This window comes from Pongo pygmaeus, chromosome 23, assembly GCF_028885625.2.
Source record: "Pongo pygmaeus isolate AG05252 chromosome 23, NHGRI_mPonPyg2-v2.0_pri, whole genome shotgun sequence".
Taxonomy (NCBI): domain Eukaryota; kingdom Metazoa; phylum Chordata; class Mammalia; order Primates; family Hominidae; genus Pongo; species Pongo pygmaeus.
Genome location: NC_085931.1, coordinates 39,737,126 through 39,762,425, shown reverse-complemented (window position 1 = coordinate 39,762,425; position 25,300 = coordinate 39,737,126). Strand labels below are relative to the sequence as shown.

The following is a 25,300-nucleotide window of genomic DNA, read 5'->3' as shown; positions in this document are numbered from 1 at the left end:
TTTTTGAGACGGAGTCTTGCTCTGTCTGTCGCCTGGAGTCTCGCTCTGTTGCCCAGGCTGCAGTGCAGTGGCGCCATCTTGGCTCATTGCAAGCTCCGCCTCCCGGGTTCACGCCATTCTCCTGCCTCAGCCTCCCGAGTGGCTGGAACTACAGGCGCCTGCCACCGCGCCGGGCTAATTTTTTGCATTTTTAGTAGAGACGGGGTTTCACCATGTTAGCGAGGATGGTCTCAAACTCCTGACCTCGTGATCCGCCCGCCTCGGCCTCCCAAAGTGCTGGGATTACAGGCGTGAGCCGCCGTGCCCGGCCTATTTCTTAAGTCATGTGGTGGGAACAAAAATGTTTGTTGTGTTGTCCTATATATCTTCTGGTATTTCAAATATTTTTTATTTTAAAAAAGAGATGATACCAAAAAAATAGTATACCAATGGCCAACAAGTACATTAAATGATTCTTTGCATTATTAGCCTTCAGGGAAATGCACAATGAGATATTATTTCACATCCACTAGGATGGTCATGATTTAAAAAAAAAAAAAAAAAAAAAGACCAGGCACAGTGACTCACGTCTGTAATCCCAGCACTTTGGGAGGCTGAGGCTGGCAGATCATGAGGTCAGGAGTTTGAGACCAGCTTGGCCAACATAATGAAACCCTGTCTCTACTAAAAATACAAAAAAAAATTAGCTGGGCGTGGTGGCGTGCACCTGTAATCCCAGCTGCTTGGGAGGCTGAGGCAGGAGAATCACTTGAACCTGGGAGGCAGAGATTGCAGTGAGCCGAGATCGCACCACTGCCCTCCAGCCTGGGGGACAGTGCAAGACTCTGTCTCAAAAAAAAAAAAAAAAAGCGGGGGAGGTACTGGGTGTGGTGGCTCATACCTGTAATCCCAGCACTCTGGGAGGCTGAGGTGGGCAGATCACTTGAGGTCAGGAGTTGGAGACCAACCTGGCCAAGATGGTGAAACCCCGTCTCTACTAAAAATGCAAAAATCGACTGGGCGCGGTGGCTCACTCCTGTAATCCCAGCACTTTGGGAGGCCGAGACAGGCAGATCAGGCGGTCAGGAGTTCAAGACCATCCTGGCTAACACGGCGAAACCCCGTCTCTACTAAAAATACAAAAAATTAGCCGGCCATGGTGGTGGGCGCCCATAGTCCCAGCTACTTGGAAGGCTGAGGCAGGAGAATGGCATGAACCTGGGAGGTGGAGCTTGTAGTGAGCTGAGATCGCACCACTGCACTCCAGCCTGGGAGACAGAGGGAGACTCTGTCTCAAAAAAAAAAACAAAAATACAAAAATTAGCCGGGTGTGGTGGCACGCACCTGTAATCCCAGATACTTGGGAGGCTGAGGCATGAGAAATGCTTGAACCTGGGAGGCAGAGGTTGCAGTGAGCTGAGATCACACCACTGCACTCCAGCCTGGGTAACAGAGTGAAACTGTGTCTCAAAAAAAAAAAAAAATGTTGGTGAGAATGCAGAGAAATGGAAACCCTTGTTTATTGCTGGTAGGATGTAAAGTGGTGAGCTGTTATGGAAAAGTTAGGCAGTTCCTCAAAAAGTTAATCATAAAATTACCATATGAGGGCTGGGCGTGGTGGCTCACACCTACAATCCCAGCACTTTGGGAGGATCACAAGGTCAGGAGATTGAGAACATCCCGGCTAAAATGGTGAAACCCCATCTCTACTAAAAATACAAAAAATTAGATGGGCGTGGTGGTGGGTGCCTGTAGTCCCAGCTACTCAGGAGGCTGAGGCAGGAGAATGGCGTGAACCTGGGAGGCGGAGCTTGCAGTGAGCCAAGATCGCGCCACTGCACTCCAGCCTGGGCAACAGAACGAGATTCTGTCTCAAAAAAAAAAAAAAAAAAAAATTACCATATGGTCCATCGATTCACCTCCTAGGTATATGCCCAAAAGAATTGAAAGCAGGGACTTCTACGAAATGTTCATAGCAGCATTATTTAAAATAGCCAAAAGGTGGAAACAACCCAACTGTTCATGAACAGATGAATGGATACACAATGTGATGTAGACATTCAACAGAATATAATTGAACCTTAAAAAGAAATGAATTCTGATTCATGCTACAACATGCAAGAACCTGGAAAACATCATGCTAAGTGAAACAAGCCAGACACAGAAGGACAAATATTACGTGATCCCACTTGTATTCGGTACCTAAAATAGGCATAGTCAGAGACAGAGGGTAGAATAGTGGTTACTAGGGGCTGCGTGAAGGAGAAATGGGGGGTTATTGTTGAATGGGTATAGAGTTTCTGTTTGGGAAGATAAAAAATTTCTGGAGATTGACAGTGATGATGGTTGCGTAACATTGTGAATGTGTTTAATGCCACTTTAAAATGGTTAAAATGGCAAATTTTATGTTATGTACGTTTTATCACAGTAAAAAATAATCACAGGCCAGGCGCTGTGGCTCACACCTGTAATCCCAGCACTTTGGGAGACTGAGGTGGGCGGATCACCTGAGGTCAGGAGTTCAAGACCAGTCCGGTCAACATGGAGAAACCGTCTCTACTAAAAATACAAAAATTAGCTGGGCACGGTGGCGTGTTCCTGTAATCCCAGCTACTTGGCAGGCTGAGGCAGAAGAATTGCTTAAACCCGGGAGAGAGAGGTTGCAGTGAGCTGAGATCATGCCACTGCACTCCAGCCTGGGCGACAGAGTGAGACTCTGTCTCAAAAAAAAAAAAAAAAAAAAAATCACACAAAAAAATAAATGAAAGGATGGAAAGAAATATACCATGTAAATTCTAATTAAAAAGCCAGGATGATTGTATTAAAAACCAAATAAAACACTATGGCATGCCAGGCGTGGTGGCTCATTTCTTTAATCCCAGCACTTTGGGAGGCTGAGGTGGAAGGATTACTTGAGCCCAGGAGTTTGAGACCAGCCTGGGCAACATGGTGAGACCCTGTCTTAAAGAAGAAAAAAACACTATGGCAAAGTGACATGCTGCTGAATCTAAAGTAATTGTCATAAATAATTGCCTAATAAATATTTCATTTATAAAAAATTAACTTTTAAAATAAAGTTTCTGGGTCAGGAGCATACACTTTGTTTTTTTGGACAATTAAACCAACACTCCGTATTTGCCACCATCAGGATTTATTTCCACTCAGTGACTCACCCACAGCCCAACCTGAAGGCCCCTCTCCAATTGACCGCACTGATTCAAGCTCATATCAGAAAACAGCAGAAAGCAGTTAGAGGGTACAGCGCACTATGATCATGCCAGTGAATAGCCACTACATTCCAGCCTGGGCAACATAGTGACACCCCATCTGTTAAAAAATAAATATGTATCATTTTTCTTTGGAGTCGTATAGTGTATTATATAATCTCATTTGACCCTCACAACCTGAGATAGATAGGGCAGGTATAATTATTTCCATTTTAAAGACAGGGAAACTGAATCTCTGAGAGGTTTAGTCACTTCACTTGTAAAGGGTGAGACCAGATTAGAACCTAGGTCTTCTGACTTCTAGTTGAGTAATAACATGACATTAATCAGGACATGTTTACTTGCACCCATTTTTTACTGAGTGGTAATGATACCATATGATGGTGATATCTTCCAGTAAAGAAATCTGAGTTAATTTCAGATTTACCTAGAAGAATCTGATATTTGAACCTGATAAGGTTCTTATTAAATAAGAACCTTAATTAATTAATTAATTAATTTTTTGAGACAGGGTCTCACCCTGCCGCCCAGGCTGGAGTGCAGTGGTGCGATCTCCACTCACTGCAGCATCCGCCTCCCGGGTTGAAGTGATTCTCCTGACTCAGCCACCTGAGTAGCTGGGATTACAGGTACACGCCACCATGCCCGGCTAATTTTTGTATTTTTAGTAGAGATGGGATTTTGCCATGTTGTACAGACTGGTCTCGAACGCCTGAGCTCAAGCAATCTGCCCACCTCGATCTCCCAAAGTGCTAGGATTAGAGGTGTGAGTCACCACGCCTGGTCCTGTTCCTAAATTTAAATAGCCATGTTCTGTATTAGATCTGAAAAATTCCAAGCGACATTCTAAAGGCCAAGGGCAAAGCTGAGTATGTGATCTCCTACCTCTTAATTACTTTGGAACTGTGGCTACCAACCTCGCCACAAAAGTAATGCCTTTTAGCTAAACCAGTGGGCTAGAGTGTAATGTTCTTCCACCCTTGATAAGCATTATAATCAAGTAAAGCGATAAACTTGTCTGTCTCTACCCAATGTACAAAGTCATTGAAATATTGACCCCAAACCATCCAGAATCAGCCAAAGTTGATCAATAACAGAGAGGTCTCTGCTATTAAAGCCCCATTACCATACAATGCTGGTATTGAAAGGACTTTTAGAAATAATCTAAGGTCAGCCTGGGCTCAGTGGCTCACGCTTGTAATCCCAGCACTTTGGGAGTCTGAGGTGGGTGGATCACTTGAGGCCAGGAGTTTGAGACCAGCCTGGGCAACATAGTGAGAGCCCATCTCTTAAAAAAAAAAAAAAAAAAAAAAAAAGAAGAAGAAGAGGAAGGAGAAGAGAAGAAGAAATAATCTAAGGTTAATAGAGATGGCAAAAAGGTTTCCCCTCAAGGGCCAACTCTTACCAGCTGTAATGTTAAAAAGGACTCCGAGGCTGTTTCTATGTCTGGACTTGGTAGGAAAGGCTCCTACGTTTGGTAAGAGATACCTGTCCTGGTCTCTTTACTCCCATATACAAGACACTTAACACAAAGTGACAATTTAAGAAACAATTTCCGGCCGGGCGTGGTGGCTCGCGCCTGTAATCCCAGCACTTTGGGAGGCGGAGGCGGGTGGATCACGAGGCCAGGAGATCGAGACCATCTTGGCTAACACGGTGAAACCCTGTTTCTACTAAAAAAATACAAAAAATTAGCTGGGCTTGGTGGTGGGCGCCTGTAGTCCCAGCTACTCGGGAGGCTGAGGCAAGAGAATGGCGTGAATTAGCGAGACTCCATTTCAAAAAAAAAAACAAAAAACAATTTCCTTAAAAGAAGCAATGATCCAACATAGTACATGCTATAAAACACACAACAAAATGCACATAAGTCTTTCCTCTTTTAGAATGTAACTTATTTCAAGGTAGGAATGTATATGGGGTATGTGTTGGCTATGTATAGGTCCCTCCTACTTGTGTAGGTAGAAGGTTGATTCTCATATGGGAAGTAACTTGCCCAGGGTCACGCAGCACTTCATTGGACAAGCTGGGACTTCAGTGCAGGTCTCCTAGGGTTCATGGCCATGGCTCCTGCTCTGTATGCACAGCCTCCATGGACCTTCCAACCACATACTGATCTCAGTCCAACATCATAGCAAGATGGTGTTACTAAATTGTTTTTCTCTTCTAAACAAAATCTAAGTCTACATCTCAGTTTTCCTCCTTTGGGGTGTCCATTTGTCACTCACAGACAATGTATTAGCCACATGCCATCTCCCTAACCACATACATAGTCCACAACAGACTCAAAAGTGATGGGTCCAAGATTTCATGGGCTAGCCAGTCCTGTTCCCTTTGATGAAAGTTTCTGTCTCTCACTAGTCTGGTAGAAGGCTCAAATTTGTGAGCTTACAGTTTCAGAAGAGGTGGGATAACCAAAGCGGAGAGCAATCATCTTTCTGTGTCAACTCTAACCTGACGGCAGGAATTGTAACAGCAGAATGTGTTGCAAGGTGCTGCTTGTATTGCCCCCTAGTGCTAGAAACAGGAACAACACGCTAGGCAAGTCGTAACATTTTTCCAGCTGCAAAGAATTGATCTCAAAGATCTTTTTTTTTTTTTTTTTTTTTTTTTTAAATTTATGAAGTAGTTATTGATGATTCTTGGGTGTTTCTCGGAGAGGGGGATATGGGAGGGTCATAGGATAATAGTGGAGAGAAGGTCAGGAGATAAACACATGAACAAAGGTCTCTGGTTTTCCTAGGCAGAGGACCCTGCGGCCTTCTGCAGTGTTTGTGCCCCTGGGTACTGGAGATTAGGGAGTGGTGATGACTCTTAAAGAGCATGCTGCCTTCAAGCATCTGTTTAACAAAGTACATCTTGCACCACCCTTAATCCATTTAACCCTGAGTTGACACAGCATATGTTTCAGAGAGCATGGGGCTGGGGGCAAGGCCATAGATCAACAGCATCCCAAGGCAGAAGAATTTCTCCTAGTCAGAACAAAATGGAGTCTCCTATGCCCACCCCTTTCTACACAGACACAGCAACAATCTGATCTCTCCTTCCTTTCCCCACACTTCCCCCCCCCTTCCTTTCAACAAAACCGCCATCGTCCTCATGGCCCGCTCCCGATGGTCGCTGTCTCTTCGGAGCTGTTGGGTACACCTCCCAGACAGGGCGGCCGGGCAGAGGCGCTCCTCGCTTCCCAGACGGGGCCGCCCGGGCAGAGGCGCTCCTCGCTTCCCAGACGGGGCCGCCCGGGCAGAGGCGCTCCTCACTTCCCAGAAGGGGCGGCCGGGCAGAGGCGCTCCTCACTTCCCAGAGGGGGCGGCCGGGCAGAGGCGCTCCTCACTTCCCAGACGGGGCGGCCGGGCAGAGGCGCTCCTCACTTCCCAGAGGGGGCGGCCGGGCAGAGGCGCTCCTCACTTCCCAGACCGGGCGGCCGGGCAGAGGCGCTCCTCACTTCCCAGACCGGGCGGCCGGGCAGAGGCGCTCCTCACTTCCCAGACTGGGCGGCCGGGCAGAGGCGCTCCTCACCTCCTAGACAGGGTGGCCAGGCAGAGGCGCTCCTCACTTCCCAGACGGTGTGGCGGCTGGGCAGAGGCGCTCCTCCCTTCCCAGATGGGGCAGCCAGGCAGAGGCGCTCCTCACTTCCTCCCAGACGGGGTGGCGGCCAGGCAGAGGCGCTCCTCACTTCCCAGAGGGGGCGGCCGGGCAGAGGTGCTCCTCACTTCCTCCCAGACGGGGTGGCGGCTGGGCAGAGGCACTCCTCACCTCCCAGACGGGGCGGCCGGGCAGAGGTGCTCCTCATCTCCCAGACGGGGTGGCCGGGCAGAGGTGCTCCTCACTTCCCCCCAGACGGGGTGACGGCCAGGCAGAGGCACTCCTCACCTCCCAGACGGGGCGGCCGGACAGAGGCGCTCCTCACTTCCCATACGGGGTGGCAGCCGGGCAGAGGCGCTCCTCACTTCCCAGATGGGGCAGCCGGGCAGAGGCGCTCCTCACTTCCCAGACCGGGCAGCCGGGCAGAGGCGCTCCTCACTTCCCAGACGGGGCGGCCGGGCAGAGGCGCTCCTCACTTCCCAGACGGGGCGGCCGGGCAGAGGTGCTCCTCACTTCCTCCCAGACAGGGTGGCGGCCGGGCAGAGGCGCTCCTCACCTCCCAGACGGGGTGGCCGGGCAGAGGCGCTCCTCCCTTCCCAGACGGAGTGGCCAGGCAGAGGCGCTCCTCACCTCCCAGAGTGGGCGGCCAGGCAGAGGCGCTCCTCACTTCCCAGAGTGGGCGGCCGGGCAGAGGCGCTCCTCACTTCCCATAGGGGGTGGCAGCCAGGCAGAGGTGCTCCTCACTTCCCAGATGGGGCAGCTGGGCAGAGGTGCTCCTCACTTCCTCCCAGACGGGGTGGCGGCCAAGGCAGAGGCGCTCCTCACCTCCCAGACGGGGCGGCCGGGCAGAGGCGCTCCTCACCTCCCAGACGGGGCGGCTGGGCAGAGGCGCTCCTCACCTCCCAGAAGGGGCGGCTGGGCAGAGGCGCTCCTCACTTCCCATATGGGGTGGCAGCCGGGCAGAGGCGCTCCTCACTTCCCAGACGGGGTGGCGGCCAGGCAGAGGCGCTCCTCACCTCCCAGATGGGGCAACCGGGCAGAGGCGCTCCTCACTTCCTCCCAGACGGGGTGGCGGCCAGGCAGAGGCGCTCCTCACCTCCCAGACGGGGCGGCCGGGCAGAGGTGCTCCTCATCTCCCAGACGGGGCAGCCGGGCAGAGGTGCTCCTCACTTCCTCCCAGACGGGGTGGCGGCCAGGCAGAGGCGCTCCTCACCTCCCAGACGGGGCGGCCGGGCAGAGGTGCTCCTCATCTCCCAGACGGGGCAGCCGGGCAGAGGTGCTCCTCACTTCCTCCCAGACGGGGTGGCGGCCGGGCAGAGGCGCTCCTCACCTCCCAGACGGGGCGGCCGGGCAGAGGCGCTCCTCACTTCCTCCCAGACGGGGTGGCGGCCGGGCAGAGGCGCTCCTCACCTCCCAGAAGGGGTGGCCAGGCAGAGGCGCTCCTCACCTCCCAGACGGGGCGGCCGGGCAGAGGTGCTCCTCATCTCCCAGATGGGGCAGCCGGGCAGAGGCGCTCCTCCCTTCCTCCCAGACGGGGTGGCAGCCGGGCAGAGGCGCTCCTCACATCCCAGACGATGGGCGGCCAGGCAGAGGCGCTCCTCACTTCCCAGATAGGGCGGCCGGGCAGAGGGGTTCCTCACATCCCAGACGATGGGCGGCCAGGCAGAGATGCTCCTCACTTCCTAGACGGGGTGGCGGCGGGGCAGAGGCTGTAATCTTAGCACTTTAAGAGGCCAAGGCAGGAGGCTGGTAGGTGGAGGTTGCAGCGAGCCGAGATCACACCACTGCACTCCAGCCTGAGCACCATTGAGCATTGAGTTAGCGAGACTCCGTCTGCAATCCCAGCACCTCGGGAGGCCGAGGCAGGCAGATCACTCGAGGCCAGGAGCTGGAGACCAGCCCGGTCAACACGGCGAAACCCCGTCTCCACCAAAGATACAAAAACCATTCAGGCGTGGCGGCGTGCGCCTGCAATCCCAGGCACTCGGCAGGCCGAGGCAGGCAGATCACTCGAGGCCAGGAGCTGGAGACCAGCCGGGTCAACACGGCGAAACCCCGTCTCCACCAAAGATACAAAAACCATTCAGGCGTGGCGGCGTGCGCCTGCAATCCCAGGCACTCGGCAGGCCGAGGCAGGAGAGTCACAGGAGCCCGAGGCAGGGAGGTTGCAGCGAGCCGGATCATGGCAGTACAGTCCAGGTTCGGTAACAGCAGAGACCGAAAAAAGAAGGAGAGGGAGACCGAAGAAAGAGGGAGAGGGAGGGGGAGGGGGAGGGGGAGGGGGAGGGGGAGGGGGAGGGGGAGGGGGAGGGGGAGGGAGAGGGAGAGGGAGAGGGAGAGGGAGAGGGAGAGGGAGAGGGAGAGCGAGAGCGATCTCAAAGATCTTAATTCAAATCGCAACACTTTATTTCACAGTAGAGGAAGGCAAGGTCGGTAGAGGGAAAGGGATTCAGCAGAGCATACGGCAAGTTAGTGGTGAAGTCAGAAACAGAACCAAGTTCTAAACTTTGACTCCTATATTCAAGACGCTTATCACAGAGTGATAAACTAAGAAACAATTTCCTTTAAAGAGGGATGATCCAACATAGTACATGCTATACAACACAGAGCAAAATGCACTTAAGTCTTTCCTCCGTTAGAATATAAACTATTTAAAGGCAGAAACTTTAGTTGATATGCCAAATACCCTTAGGATTAATAAATATTAATGAGAAGGATAATGGTCTTTAACATCTATTGTGCTAGTCCCATTTTCCAGATGTTGGGATTTAGTAGCACTTGACTGCCACAACCACTACCCCACCTCTTTTTTTCTTTCACTCAACAAATACTCATGGAGCATCTCCTATGTGTCAGGCACCATTATTGGTGCAGGAGATGCCATAGTGGCCAAAATGGAGTCCCTTCTCTTAGGGAGACCAGACTCTAACTGGGGGAGATGGATGAGAAACATGTTAATAACCAAATACTTGGTATGTTGGTCTTATGAAATGAATATCTGTGTTCCTCCCGCCCCCAAGATTCATATGTTGAAGCCCCAACCCCCAACATGACTGGATGTGGAGATAGGGCCTATAAAGAAGTAATTAAGGTGGCCGGAAGCGGTGGCTCCTGCCTGTAATCCCAGCACTTTGGGAGACGGCGGATCACAAGGTCAGGAGATCGAGACCATCCTGGCTAACGTGAAACCCCATCTCTACTAAAAATACAAAAAATTAGCCAAGCGTGGTGGCACATACCTGTAGTCCCAGCTACTCGGGAGGCTGAGGCAAGAGAATCGCTTGAACCCAGGAGGTGGAGGTTGCAGTGAGCCAAGATCACGCCACTGCACTCCAGCCTGGCAACAGAGCAAGACTCCATCTCAAAAAAAAAAAAAAGAAGAAGTCATTAAGGTAAAATAAGGTCTTAAGGGTGGGATCCTGATCCCTTATAAGTGTTAGTGCCCTTATAAGAAGCAATACCAGAGAGCTGTCTCTCTCTTTCCCACAAGCATATGGAGAAGAGGTCATGTGAGCACACAGCAAGAAGGTGCCCCAGAGTTCAAGACCAGCCTGGGCAAGATAGTGAGATCCCCATCTCTACGAAAAATAAAATAATTAGCCACGTATGGTGGTGTGTGTCTGTAGTCTCAGCTACTTCGTAGGTTGGGGTGGGAGGGTCACTTGAGACCAGGAATTTGAGGCTACGGTAACCCGTGATCGCACCATTACACTCCAGCCTGGGTGACAAAGCAAGACACCGTTTTTAAAACCAAATAAATAAACAAATCCACCAGGCGCAGTGGCTTACGCCTGTAATCCAAGAGCTTTGGGGGGCCAAGGCGGGTGGATCACCTGAGGTTAGGAGTTCGAGACCAGCCTGGCCAACATGGCAAAACCCCGTCTCTACTAAAAATACATAAATTAGCCAGGCGTGGTGGCATGCACCTGTAGTCCCAGCTACTCGGGAAACTGAGACAGGAGAATTGCTTGAACCCAGGAGACAGAGGTTGCAGTGAACCGAGATCGTGCCACTGCACTCCAGCCTGGGTGACAGAGCAAGACTCTGTCTCAAAAATAAATAAATAAAAATAAAAATAAAAATAAATAAACAAATAAACTTACAACCTCTCTTCTGGGGAAAGCAAGGAATGATCCTGTTTCAGCAGGTTCTCATGCCTCCCCCGACACCCCTCTTCTCTTTCCTGTCATCTGCAAGGTTCTACTAAAGCTACTTTCTCCCAGAAATACTTGTTTCCTCCTCTGAACTCCCACAGAAAGCTCCCCACATCTTTCTAATGTATCTCAACACAGTTCTACATTGTATTAATGACCTTCGGTTCCTGGTTGTCTGTGAGCTTCTAGAGAACAGGGCTCCGTGTGTGATCATTAGGAAGTGGGCAAGGGGAACAGTATAATGAAATGGGAAAAGTATAGACCAGTGTGATCCAATGGAACTTCCACAATGATGGAAATGTTCCACACTTGTGCATCACATGATGAGGAACGCCTTCTGAGAAATGCATCATTAGGCGATTTCACCATGTGAGCCTGGAGGGCATTTGCACAAACCTAGTTGGTATAGCCTACTCTACACCTAGACTATATGGTGTAGCCTATTGCTCCTAGGCTACAAACCTGTAAAGCATGTTGTTGCACTGAATACTGTAGGCAATTGTAACGCAATGGCAAGTATTTGTGTATCTAAACACATCTAAACATAGAAAAGATACAGTAAAAATACAGTATTATAATGTTATGGGAAGACTTTTGTCTATGCCGTCTATCATCGACTGAAATGTCATTACGTGGTACATGACTGTAGTTGCACTGCCCTATGCTATGGCCAGTAGCCAGCTATGGCTGTTGAGTGCTTGAAAGGTGGCTCATGGGGCTGTGGAAATGAATTTTTAATTTTATGGTTTTGCTTGTTTCTTTGTTGTTGTTGTTGTTGTTTTGAGACGGAGTCTCGCTCTGTCCCCCAGGCTGGAGTGCAGTGGCGAGATCTCGGCTCACTGCAAGCTCTGCCTCCCGGGTTCATGCCATTCTCCTGCCTCAGCCTCCCGAGTAGCTGGGACTACAGGCGCCCGCCACCACGCCTGGCTAATTTTTTTTCGTATATTTTAATAGAGACGGGGTTTCACCATGTTAGCCAGGACGGTCTCGATCTCCTGACCTCGTGATCCGCCTGCCTCGGCCTCCCAAAGTGCTGGGATTACAGGCTTGAGCCACCATGCCCAGCTTAATTTTATGTTAATTGTTATGAATTAAAGTATTTATTTACTTCTTCATTCACTCATTCATTTACTTATTTTTGAGACAGGATCTCATTCTGCCACCCAGGCTTGGAGTGCAGTGGCATGATCATAGCTACTGCAGCCTTGAACTCCTGGGCTCAAGCAATCCTGCCACCTCAGCCTCCTGAGTGGCTAGGACTAACTGAGACTCCTGTGCACCACCATGCCTGGCTAATTTTTAAACAATTTTTTTGTATAGATGGGGTCTCACTATATTGCCCAGGCTGATCTTGAAGTCCTGGCCTTAAGCAATTCTCTTGCCTCAGCCTCTTCCAAAGTGCTGGGATTATAGGTGTGAATCACAACACTTGGCCTGTTGTTAATTAAATTTATTTATTTATTTTTATTTTATTTTTTGAGATGGAGTCTTACTCACTCTGTTGCCCAGGCTGGAGCGCAGTGGCGCCATCTCGGCTCACTGCAACCTCCGTCTTCTCGATTCAATCGATTCTCCTGCCTCACCTTCCCGAGTAGCTGGGATTACAGGCACCTGCCACCATGCTCACCTAATTTTTGTATTTTTAGTAGAGACGAAGTTTCACTGCATTGGTCAGACTGGTCTTGAACTCCTGACCTCAAGTGATCCTCCCGCCTCAGCCTCCCAAAGTGCTGGGATTACAGGTGTTAATCACACCACTCAGCCTGTTATTAATTAAATTTAAATAGCACGGTGGGCCCAATGGCCACTGTATTAGGTAGCACAGGGCTAGACTTTGAAGAAAGAAAATTGACCCTCAGTTCTACCACTCATAAGCTCTCAGGAAGCCCTGTCCACTCTACTTCCCAAATGTGTTCCAGATCCATTGCCCCCTCCTGTCCCCATGCCACTCTTGCCTAGCTCACAGACTGGTCCAGGTTGTTCTCTTGCTCCTAGCCTGATCTTTCAGATGAAAAATCTGGTCCTGGGCTAGGCGTGGTGGCTCACACCTGTAATCCCAGCACTTTGGGAGGCTGAGGCAGGTGGATCACTTGATGTCAGGAGTTTGAGACCAGCCTGGCCAAATAGTGAAGCCCTGTCTCTACTAAAAATACAAAAATTAGCCATACATGGTGGTGGGTGCCTGTAATCTCACCTACCCGGGAGGCTGAGGCAGGAGAATTGCTTGAACCCGGGACGTGGAAGTTGAGGTGAGCCGAGATCGCACCATTGCACTCCAGCCCGGGCAACAGAGCAAGACTTCGTCTCAAAAAAAAAAAAAAAAAAAAAAAAAAATCAAATCTGGTCCTGTTTCTTCTGTACTAAAAATACTTCAGTGTCCCTTACTGACCATAGTGGTTTCTCATACCCAGAACTAATGATATATTCTTGGCGCTCCTTGAGTTCTTTTTTCCGTTTGTTTGTTTTTTGAGGCGGAGTCTTGCTCTGTCACCCAAACTGGAGTGCAGTGGCACGATCTCGGCTCACTGAAACCTCCACCTCCAGCATTCAAGTGATTCTCCCGCCTCAGCCTCTCGAGTAGCTGGGATTACAGGCATGTTCCACCATGCCCAGCTAATTTTTTTTGTATTTTTAGTAAAGACGGGGTTTCACCATTTTGGCTACACTGATCCTGAACACCGGACGTCAAGTGATCCACCTGCCTGGGCCTCCCAAAATGCTGGGATTACAGGCATGAACCACCGTGCCTGGACCCCTGAGTTCTTTATGATAATCTTTGTTTTCTTTTCTAAAATTTCAAACCTACAGAAAAGTGGAAAGAACAGTATGTATAGCTTTCATTGAGCATTGCAAATTATTAACTTTTACCCTTTCTGTTTCACTTTTCCTGAACCATTTGAAAGTAAGTTTCAGATATGAAGACTAAAACAACAACAACAACAACAACAGCAACAACAACAAACTCCTAAGCACTCAGGCTGGGAGTGGTGGCTCAAGTCTGTAATCCCAGCACTTTGGGAGGCTGGGGCAGGAGGATCACTTGAGGCCAGGAGTTCGAGACCAGCCTGAACAACATGGCGAATCTCTGTCTCTACTAAAAATACAAATATTAGTCAGGCACGGTGGTGCACTCCTGTAATCTCAGCTACATGGGTGGCTGAGGCACAAGAATCACTTGAACTCAGGGGGCAGAAGTTGCAGTGAGCTGAGATTACGCCACTATACTCCAGCCTGGGCGAGAGGGCGAGACTCTGTCTCAAAAACAAACAAACAAACAAACCAAAAAACTCCTACGCACTCAAAATACATCTCCTAAGAATAAGGACATTTTCCTATACAACCACAATATCATTCTGCTTATGATAATTTTAACTTTTGTTTTAATAATATAAATAACACCATATAAACATATTCTGGAACATCTAGATGGCCTCATTATATTACAGTACTGTCTCTCAAATTCAGTGCCTTTAGTAGACAGGATAGGCTAGATTATGCTGCAGGTAACAGCCCCAGCCTGGGCAACATAGGAGACTCCATCTCTACCAAAAGTCTTTTAAAATTAGCCAAGTGTGGTGCTGTGTACCAGTAGTTTTAGCTACTCGGGAGGCTGAGGCAGAAAGATCGCTTGAGCTCAGGAATTGAAGGCTGCAGTGTGCCGTGATCACGCCACTGCATTCCAGCCTGGGCAACAAAGGGAGACCCTGTATCAAAAAAAAAAAGAAAAAGAAAAAGAATGAAATCATGTTATTTACAGTAACATGGATGGAACTGGAGGTCATTATGGTATAATTGAAATAAGTCAGGCACAAAAAGACGAATATTGGATGTCCTCACTTGTGTGGGAGCTAAAAAGCTGACCTCAAAGAGTCAGAGAGTAGAATGGCATGTACCGGAGGCTGGGATGGGTGTATGGATGGGAGGGGGGTGATGAAGAGAGGTGGGTTATCAAACATACAGTTAGATAGAAAAAGTTCTAATGTTTGATGGCAGAGTAAAGTGACTATACTCAGCAACAATGGACTGTGTATTTCAAAGCAGCTAGAAGAGAGGACTTGAAATGTTCCCAACACTTAGAAATGGTAAGTCCTCGTGCTGGGCACGGTGGCTCACACCTGTAATCCCAGCACTTTGGGAGGCCAAGGTAGATGGATCACCTGAGGTCAGGAGTTCAAGACCAGCCTGGCCAACATGGTGAAACCCCATCTCTACTAAAAATACAAAAATTAGCTGGACATGGTAGCGGGTGCCTGTAATCCCAACTACTCGGGAGGCTGAGGCAGGAGAATCACTTGAACTCAGGAGGCCGAGGTTGCAGTGAGCAGAGATGGAGCCGCTGCACTCCAGCCCCTTCAGCCTGGGTGACACAGCAAGAGTCCGTCGAAGGAAAGGGAAGGGAAGGGAGGGGAGGGGAGGGGAGTGGGGAAGGGAAGGGAGGGGAGGGGAGGGGAGGGGGGAAGGAAAGGGAGGGGAGGGGAGGGGAGGGGGGAAGGGAAGGGAGGGGAGGGGGGAAGGGAAGGGAGGGGAGGGGAGGGGGGAGGGGAAGGGAGGGGAGGGGGGAGAGGAGGAGAGGGGGAAGGGGAGGGGGGAGGGGAAGGGAGGGGAGGGGGGAGAGGAGGAGAGGGGGAAGGGGAGGGGGGAGGGGAGGGAAGGGAAGGAGGGAGGAAGGAAGGAAGAAGGAAGGAAAGGAAAGGAAGAAGGAAGGAAAGGAAAGGAAGAAGGAAGGAAAAGAAAGAACTGGTAAGTCCTCAAGGTGATGGATACCCCAAATACCCTGACTTGATCATTACACATTCTGTGACTGTAACAGATACTCACATGTCCCCATCAATATGTGAAATATATGTCCCCATCAATATGTGCAATATTATGTATCAATTTATAAAACGTGTACTGCTGCCAGGCGCAGTGGCTTACAGGGGTTTGAGACCAGCCTGGCCAACATGGCAAAACCCCATCTCTACCAAAAATACAAAAATTAGCCAGGCATGGTGGTGCACACCTATAGTCCCAGCTACTCTGGAGGCTGAGGCAGAAGAAGAATCACTTGAACCTGGAAGACAGAGTTTGCAGTGAGCCAAGATCACACCACCACACTCCGGCCTGGGCAACAGAGACTCTGTCTCCAAAAAAAAAAAAAGGTGTATTGCTGCCTCACACTATATATCCATTACATGGCACCTGGCAGTTTCACATCACCTCCCTCCAAAAGCCAGGATGACACCAAAGTAGACTTTTTTTTTTTTTTTTGGATACAGAGTCTCACTATGTTACCCAGGCTAGTCTCAAACTCCTGGCCTCAAGCGATCCTCCCACCCTTGGCCTCCTGAGTCGCTGGGATTACAGGCATGAGCCAGCATGCCTCGCAGTAGCCCTCATTTTGAATATTGCTGGTTGCCACGACAGAGTGAGATAGAACTCTCGAAAGGTCTCACACCAGCAATTCTATGCTCTGGCCCAGCTCACAACTCATTAGCCAGTACTAGGTGCCCAGAAGTCAGAGCACAGAGATTTGGGTGAGCAAAATTAATGGCATGTGTTTGTGATGGTCACGGAGATGAGATAGAGCTAACTTTAATTGTCATGGGCAATAAGAACAGAACACAGCAGGGCGCAGTGGCTCACGTCTGTAATACCAACACTTTGAGAGGTTGAGGTGGGAGGATCTTCTTGAGGCCAGGAGTTTGATACCAGCCTGGGCAACACAGCAAGGTTTTGTCTCTACAAAAAAAATTTAAAAATTAGCTGAGCGTGGTGACGCATGGCAGGCCGAGACCAGAGTATCACCTGGGCCCAGGAGTTTAAGGATGTAGTGAGCTATGATAGTGCTACTGCACTCCAGCCTGGGTGACAGAGCAAGACTCTATCTCTAAAAATAATAAATAAATAAATAAATAAATGATTTTATTCAAAAGCTTCTCCTAGCACCTTCTGTCGACACCTCGTTGGTAAGATCTCGGTCACGTGGTCAACTGTGGCTGCAAAAGAGCCACGGGAAATACCGTTTTTCTAGCTAGGTACACGGCTGTCCTGATGGAGTAAATTGAAATTCTGTTATTCTAATTTAGTAAGGAAGAATAGACATTAAGAAGTCTCTAAGCAGACCAGGCGTGGTGGCTCACGCCTGTAATCCCACGACCTTGGGAGGCCGATGCAGGTGGATCAGTTGAGGTCAGGAGTTTGAGACCAGCCTGACCAACATGGCAAAACCTCATGTCTACCAAAAGTACAAAAATTAACCAGGTGTGGTGGCAGTTGCTGTGATCCCAGCTACTCTGGAGGCTGAGGCTGAGGCAGGAGAATCGCTTGAACCTGGGAGACAGAGGTTGCAGTGAGCCCAGGTTGCACCATTGCACTCCAGCCTGGGTGGCAGAGTGAGAGTCCCTCTCAAAAAAAAAAAAAAAAAAAAAAAAAGGCCAGGCGCAGTGGCTCATGCCTGTAATCCCAGCACTTTGGGAGGCTGAGGCGGGTGGATCACCTGAGGTCGGGAGTTCGAGACCAACCTGAACAACATGAAGAAACCCTGTCTCTACCAAAAATAAATTAGCCAGGCATGGTGATACATGCCTGTAATCCCAGCTACTCGGGAGGCTGAGGCCAGAGAATCGCTTGAACCTGGGAGGTGGAGGTTGCAGTGAGCCAACATTGCACCATTGCACTCCAGCCTGGGCAACAAGAGTGAAACTCTGTCTCAAAAAAAAAAAAGATTTCTCTAGGCAGCAGTGTCTGCCACAGGCTGCCTGCCTTTATGCAAGATGTTTTCTCTACCAGAAATGCCCTTCTGGATATAGCCAATCCCCATCCAAGCTACACTTCCCCTATGTTATATGTGAAATGTTTATTTAGAAACAGAATGCTTGTTCCCTGGTGCTGTAAAGAAATAGCACTCGAACATAAATTTAAATCTCTCAGCAAGGTAATTTTTACTTTCTGCAGAAAGGGTGCTCACTGCAGATGGAACAATGGCAAGAGCACACCTGAATAAAGGAGGGAAGCAATTTTTATCCCTTACGCAGTTCGTCCCTGCTACTGTGTCCTATCTCCATTGGCTGGAGCCAGACCTCAAAATTTAAACTAAAACCTGATTGGCTAATAACGTTAAACTTTTCTAAATAGGTAAAAGCAATGGAAAGACAAAGGAAAAGAGGAAGTTGCTCATGAAAGGATTTTTAAAAAGTAATAATATTCCTAAATAAGGAATGGGTATAGGCTGCGAGCTGGGACATGCCTGTGAGCACGTCCAGCACAGATATCTTGGTTAAAGTATGACGTAGAATGTACTACCTGCCTGTGAGCATGTCTAGCATAAAGTTAATCTTTAAAAGAAACTATTATTTTTAACAGTTGTGATTTATTCTTTAACAAGAAGGGAAACTTTGAAGAGGAACTTTTACTTTCTACACCCTATTTCACAAAGGTCTCCTTGACTTCACAGTTTTATCAATCCCTGTCCACACCGAACTCCTTGAGGGTAAGGACTGTGTCTTATTTATCTTATGTATCCATATGCCTTTGAATGGCACAGAATATACCCCTAGTAAATATTTGAATTAGTGGGGACTTGAACGTGCTGTGGCTTATTAATCATAAAAATGTGACTCACCCCAATCATGAGAGCAGGGCCATAGTGAATCCACCTTGGCTTTCCCCACTGTGCCTGGCCCAGAGCAGATGTTCCAGCTGGAACACACTCCATCCAGCCCCACCTTCCCTGGCTTTCCTGAGGCAGATCCGTTTTGTAGATCATAGTACTGGACAGGATTTGGCAGGTTTCTGGCCTGGGTCGTTCCTTATAGAGCTGTGAGAGGTACATGTGGAAAGAGCCTCATGTGAGGTCATACAGTGAGTTAGCAGCAGTACAGATATCAGACCCAGAGCTTCAGCTTCCCAACCCAAGGACATTCATTTGATGACTGTGCTCCAAAGTCATGCTGGCTTCCTTTCAGGCCTAAGGCTAGGATGGCTAAGATTGCCCCAAAAGATGACCCCAGGATTAAGTGGGCTGTAACAGTATGTTAAAGCTACTGTTTTTTCTTTTTTTCTTTTTTTTGAGATGGAGTCTCACTCTGTTGCCCAGGCTGGAGTGCTGTGGCATGATCTCAGCTCACTGTGACCTCCACCTCCTGGGTTCAAGTGCTTCTCCTGCCTCAGCCTCCTGAGTAGCTGGTATTAACAGGCATGTGCCACCATGCCTAGCTAATTTATTTTTAGTGGGGATGGGGTTTCACCATGTTGGTCAGGCTGGTCTTGAACTCCTGACCTCAAGTGATCCACCTGCTTCGGCCTCCTAAAGTGCTGGGATTACAGGTGTGAGCCACTGCGCCTGGCCTACTTTCTTTTTTAACAGAGACAGCTGGCCGGGTGCAGTGGCTCACGCCTGTAATCCCAGCACTTTGGGAGGCCAAGGCGGGTGGTCACGAGGTCAGGAGATGGAGACCATCCTGGCTAACACAGTGAAACCCCGTCTCTACTAAAAATACAAAAAATTAGCCAGGCGTGGTGGTGGGCGCCTGTAGTCCCAGCTACTTGGCAGGCTGAGGCAGGAGAATGGCATGAACCAGGGAGGCAGAGCTTGCAGTGAGCTGAGATGGTACCACTGCACTCCAGCCTGGGCAACAGAGCGAGACTCTGTCTCAAAAAACAAAAAACAGAGGCAGCCTCACTCTGTCAACCAGGCTGGAGTGCAGTCGCTCAATCATGGCTCACTGCAGCCTCAACTTCCTGGGCTCACATGACTCTCCCATATCAGCTTCCAGAATAGCTGGTAGTTCCAGCCTCTGGAACTATAGATGTGTGCCATCATGCTGGGCTAATTTTTATCATTTTTATTTTATTTTGTTTTGTTTTGTTTTTAGAGATAGGCTCATGCTCTGTCACCAGGCTGGAGTGCAATGGCACAGCCATAGCTCACTGTAACCTCAAACTGCTGGGTTCAAGCGATTTTCCTGCCACAGCTTCCAGAGTAGCTGAGACTACAGGTGCATGGCACCATTCTCAGCTTATATATATATATATATATATATATATAAAAATAGAAATGGGGTCTCACTATGTTGTCCAGGATGGTCTCAAACTCTCGGCCTCAAGAGATTCTCCTGCCTTGGCTTCCCAGAGCGTTGAGATTACAAGTGTGAGACACTGCACTCAGCCTGCTACTTTTAATTCCACTAAAATAAGTACCAATGTTCACTGAGGGAAAAAATGACAGAAAAATTGCTGTTACTAAACTCATGGCTTTTACATTTTATTTGATAAATTTGTCTCTCACCTTAAGGAACTGTTTTTGTTTGTTGTTGTTGTTTTTGAGATAGAGTCTTACTCTGTCACCTAGGCTAGAGTACAGTGGCACGATCTCGGTTCACTGCAACCTCTGCCTCCCAGGTTCAAGTGATTCTCCTGCCTCTGCCTCCCAGGTTCAAGTGATTCTCCTGCCTCAGCCTCCCAGGTAGCTGGGACTACAGGCATCCATTACCATGCCTGACTAATTTTTGTATTTTTATTAGAGACAGGGTTTCACCATGTTGGCCAGACTGGTCTCAAACTCCTGACCTCAAGTAATCTTCCCACCTCAGCCTCTCAATGTGCTAGGATTACAGGTGTGGCAACCTCACACGGCCTGTTCTTTTCTTTTTATTATTATTATTATTTTTTACAGACTCTCGCTGTGTCACCTAGGCTAGAGAGTAGTGGTGTGATCATAGCTCACTGCAGCCAGCTTCAAACCCCTGGGATCAAGCGATCCTCTGCCTCAGCCTTTCAAGTAGAAAGAGCTGCTCATTCTAAGAAACAATGCTTAGTTCCTGCCAAAGCTTCTAAATTCCATAAGTCTCTCCTCACCTTGGTACTTCCAAATTCAAAGGTTCCCCAAACATACACACACCTCCAAACATATATATGCCCAGAATAAAACCTGGAAGGAAAAACATAAAATATTAATAGTGGATTTTTCTCTAAGTGGTAGAAACACAGGTGATTTTCATTTTCTTTTTGGTTTGCTTTTTAATTTTCCAAGTTTTCTACAATCAACATGTATTACTTTTATAAGTAGAATAAAAGTACTAAAAACAATAAATAAACCTAATGTTTGGAGAGGGAGAAGAAGTCCCCAATACGCTTAAACTTGTGCTATTACAGTGATGCATCTATGATTTACTCATTCACTCAACATGTATATCTTGAGCACCTATGTGCCAAGCACTTTGTTGGGTACAAGGATTGTTACAATGAATAAGACAAACATGGTTCCTCCCTTAACGGAAACTTTTTATCTTCTTTATTTTCCAGAGTTACTGTGATATATGTATATTGCTTAAATTCTCTTCCTTTCCTTCCTTTCCTTTCTTTCTTTCCTTTCTTTCCTTCTTTCCTTCCCCTCCCTCCCTCCCTTCCTACATCCCTCTCTCTCTCTCTCTCTCTCTTTCTTTTCCAGAGTCTCATTCTGTCATCCAGGCTGGAGTGCAGTGGCATGATCTCAGCTCACTGCAACCTCCGCCTGCCAGGTTCAAGTGATTCTCCTGCCTCAGCCTCTTGAGTAGCTGGGATTACAGACGTGTGCCACCACGCCTGGCTAAATTTTGTATTTTTAGTAGAGACGGGATTTCACCACGTTGGCCAGGCTTTTGGGTCTGGCTTCTTTCACTTAACACAGTGCTTTCAAGGTCCATCCATGTTGTATGTCATTCCTGTTTATTGCTGAATAATACTCCATTGTATGAATAGACCACATTTGTTTATCCATTCAATGTTGGTTATTATGCATAATGCTACTATGAATATTCATATGTTTAGTGCAGGCATAAGTTTTCAATTCTCGAGTATATACCTAGGAGTGGAATTGTTGGATTATATGATAACTATGTTTAACTCTTAAGGAATTGCCATACTCGTTTTCAAAGCAGCCACACCATTTTGTATTTCTACCAGCAATATATGAGAGTTCCAATTTCTCCACATGTTGAAGAACACTTCCTGTTTTCTCTCTTTGTGATTACAGCCATCCTAGTGGGTATGAAGTTGTATCTCACTGTGGTTTTGATTTGCGTTTCCCTAATAACTAATGATGTTTACTGTCTTTTTTTTTTTTTTTTTTTTTTCCAGACAGAGTCTTGCTCTGTTGCCCAGGCTAGAGTGCAGCGGTGTGATTTCGGCTCACTGTAACCTGCGCCTTCCAGGTTCAAACAATTCTCCTGCCTCAGCCTCCCGAGTACCTGGGACTACAGGTACCCACCACCACACCTGGGTAATTTTTTGTACTTTTAGTAGACACGGGGTTTTGCCATGTTAGCCAAGATGGTCTCTATCTCCTGGTGATCCGCCTGCCTCTTGGGATTACAGGCGTGAGCCACCACGCCAGGCCTGTTTAATGTCTTTCATGTGATTACTTACCATTTGTGTATCTTCTTTGGAGAAATGTGTATTCAAATCCTTTACCCATTTTTAATAGTTTTAATAACAAATTGTTATTTGTCTTTTATTGTTTAGTTGTAAGAGTTCTTTATATAGTCTGGTTACTAAACCCTTATCAGATATATGATTTGCAAATATTTGCTTCCATCCATTCTATGGGTTGTTTTTTCACTTTCTGTTTTTTGTTTTGTTTTGTTTTGTTTGTTTTTCTTGTTTTTTTTCAAGATGGGATCTCAATCTGTTGCCCAGGCTGGAGTGCAGTGGTGTGATCAGATCATAGCCCACTGTTGCCTCAAACTCCTGGACTCAAGCCATCCTCCCACCTCAGCCTTTCAAGTAGCTGGAACTACAGACATGCGCCACCATGCCCTGCTAATTTTATTTTATTTTTCATAGAGACAGGGTCTTGCTATGTTGCCCAGGCTGATCTCAAACTCCTGGCTTCAAGCGATCCACTTGCCTCGCTCTCCCAATGTGCTAGGATACAGGCGTGAGCCACGGCACCTGGCCAGTTTCTTTCTTTCCTTATTATTTATTTATTTATTTATTTTTGAGACAGAGTTTTACTCTGGAGTACAATGGTGCGATCTTGGCTCACTGCAACCTCCACTTCCCAGGTTCAAGTGATTCGCCTGCCTCAGCCTTCCCAAGTAGCTAGGATTACAGGCATGCACCACCATGCCCGGCTGATTTTGTGTTTTTAGTAGAGACAGGGTTTCTCCATGTCGGTCAGGCTGGTCCCGAACTCCCGACCTCAGGTGATCCGCCAGCCTCGGCTTCCCAAAGTGCTGGGATTACAGACATAAGCCATCGCACCTGGCCCTTTCTTTCCTTATTTTTAAGTTTTATTTATTTATTTTAGAGGAGTCTTGCTCTGTTGCCCAGGTGGTAGTGCAGTGGCTATTCACAGGCATGATCATGGGGCACTGTAACCTTGAACTCCTAGGCTCAAGTGATCCTCCCTGCTCATCCTGAGTAGCTGGGACTGCCTTTTCACATTCTTGATGGTGTCCTTTGATGCACAAAAGTTTTAAATTTTGATGAAGTCTAACTTACCTATTTTTGCATTTTGCCTTTTTTCTCAGCCCCTTGCTTTGGCCTGCTTGTGATGGACTGAAGCAACATCAGTGCTGCCACTGTAAGAACTTCAGGAAGCTTCTTCTGTTTCTCATCTATTTGCAGCATTTTTGTACAAGTTGCTTCACATTTTTTGCCCTTGCCATAACCTCTCCTACTCAAAGCGGTTTTTATATTGGGCACATTCTAATTTATTATTAGGCTCTAGTCAGGAGCAACCCACATTTTCAACTGATGTTCGTTGATTTCAACATCCATATGTACAATGCCCAGGTTTGGCCACCAGCTTCCTGAAAAGTTCTCTTGCCTGCTGGTGGTAACTATACATTTCCTCTGGTGAAATGGAATAAATTAGTAGGATTTCCACATCCTGGACAATGCCTACTTCTACTGCAAAAAGTTCTAAGGCCGCACACGGTGGCTCATACCTGCAATCCCAATGCTTTGTGAGGCCAAGGTGGGAGGATTGCTTGAGTCCAGGAGGTTGAGGCTGCAGTGAGACATGATTGTACCACTGCACTCCAGCCTGGGCAACAGAGTGAGACCCTGTCTCAAAAAAAAAAAAAAAAAAAAAAAGCCAGGCCTGGTGGCTCATGCCTGTAATCCCAGCACTTTGGGAGGCCAAGTAATCCCAGCACTTTGGGAGGCCAAGGCAGGTGGGTGACCTGAGGTCAGGTGTTTGAGACCAGCCTGACCAACATGGTGAAACCCCGTCTCTACTAAAAATACAAAAATTAGCCAGGCTTGGTGGTGCATGCCTGTAATCCCAGCTACTTGGGAAGCTGAGGCAGGAGAATCACTTGAATCCAGGAGGTGGAGGCTGCAGTGAGCCGAGATTGCACCGCTGCAGTGAGCCGAGACTGCGCCACTGCACTCCAGCCTGGGTGACAGAGTGAGATCTGTCTCAAAAAAATAAAAACAAAAATAAAGTTCTAAAAAATACAGATGTGTCATTTCAAATTCTCCAAGAAGCAGGGGCAAAGAAGGGATTAGACGTACAAGATTTGTGGAAGAAACACCAGTGGATGATAAAGAGAGGCAGAGGAGGCAGGGAGTCCTTTAGACCTCGAAGCAGGTCTCACTCCTGTGAAAAGAAATGGGCAGGAAGGTTTAGGTAAGAAGAGCCTCAGAGGGCCATGCACATCTAATAAAGTTTCAGCCAGGCTAATGGAGAGTCCTTGAGCCAAAGCTGACTGTTCTAGGTGTCCTGTGTCTCCCAGGAATGGGCCAGTACCCCATGTGCTCTGTCACTGGCTGGCTGGGAAGCCTCAGTACAAACTCAAATGCTGAGTGGACCCAGGCAGGGCAGCACCTGGGGCTGCCAGTCTATTATGTTCTCTACAACAGGAAAGCTGAGTGGTGCATTTTCTGTTTATTTATTTAAGATGGAGTCTCGCTCTTGTTGCCCAGACTGGAGTGCAATGGCACCATCTCGGCTCATTGCAACCTCTGCCTCCTGGGTTCAAGCAATTCTCCAGCCTCAGCCCCCCGAGTAGCTGTGATTACAAGCACCCGCCATCATGCCCGCCTAATTTTTGTGTTTTTAGTAGAGACAGGGTTTCGCCATGTTGGCCAGGCTGATCTGGACCACCTGACCTCAGGTGTTCCACCCACCTCGGCCTCCCAAAGTGCTGGGATTACAGGCATGAGCCACCGTGCCTGGCCAAGTGGTGCATTTTCATGACTACAATACAGCATATTCAATTTTTAGATAAAAGGACCTTGGCTGGGCATGGTGGCTCATGCCTGTCATCCTTGGGAGGCTGATGCAGGAGGATCACTTGAAGCCAGGAGTTCGAAACCAGCCTGGGCAACATAGGGAGACCCTGTTTCTCTCTTTTTTTGTTTTTCAGATGGAGTTTCACTCTGTCACCC

The 25,300-nt window shown here is 48.1% G+C and overlaps 1 protein-coding gene across 4 annotated transcripts in view; it reads right to left on the bottom strand.

Annotated features, from left to right (window-relative positions):
* The window catches only part of ZNRF3 (zinc and ring finger 3), a 263,907-nt gene that overhangs the window by 194,995 nt on the left and 43,612 nt on the right, over positions 1-25,300 (bottom strand). For 3 of the 4 annotated variants that reach the window (XM_054468974.2, XM_054468972.2, XM_063663051.1), the window contains 2 exons: positions 20,780-20,852; positions 18,546-18,740 (listed from right to left, as the gene is read on the bottom strand). In XM_054468974.2, the coding sequence (XP_054324949.1) occupies positions 18,546-18,689 (144 nt within the window). In that variant the 5' untranslated portion in view covers positions 18,690-18,740; positions 20,780-20,852. Of the gene's footprint in view, positions 1-18,545; positions 18,741-20,779; positions 20,853-24,424; positions 24,804-25,300 lie in introns of those variants that run through there. The other variant, XM_054468977.2, reaches the window with a different exon arrangement.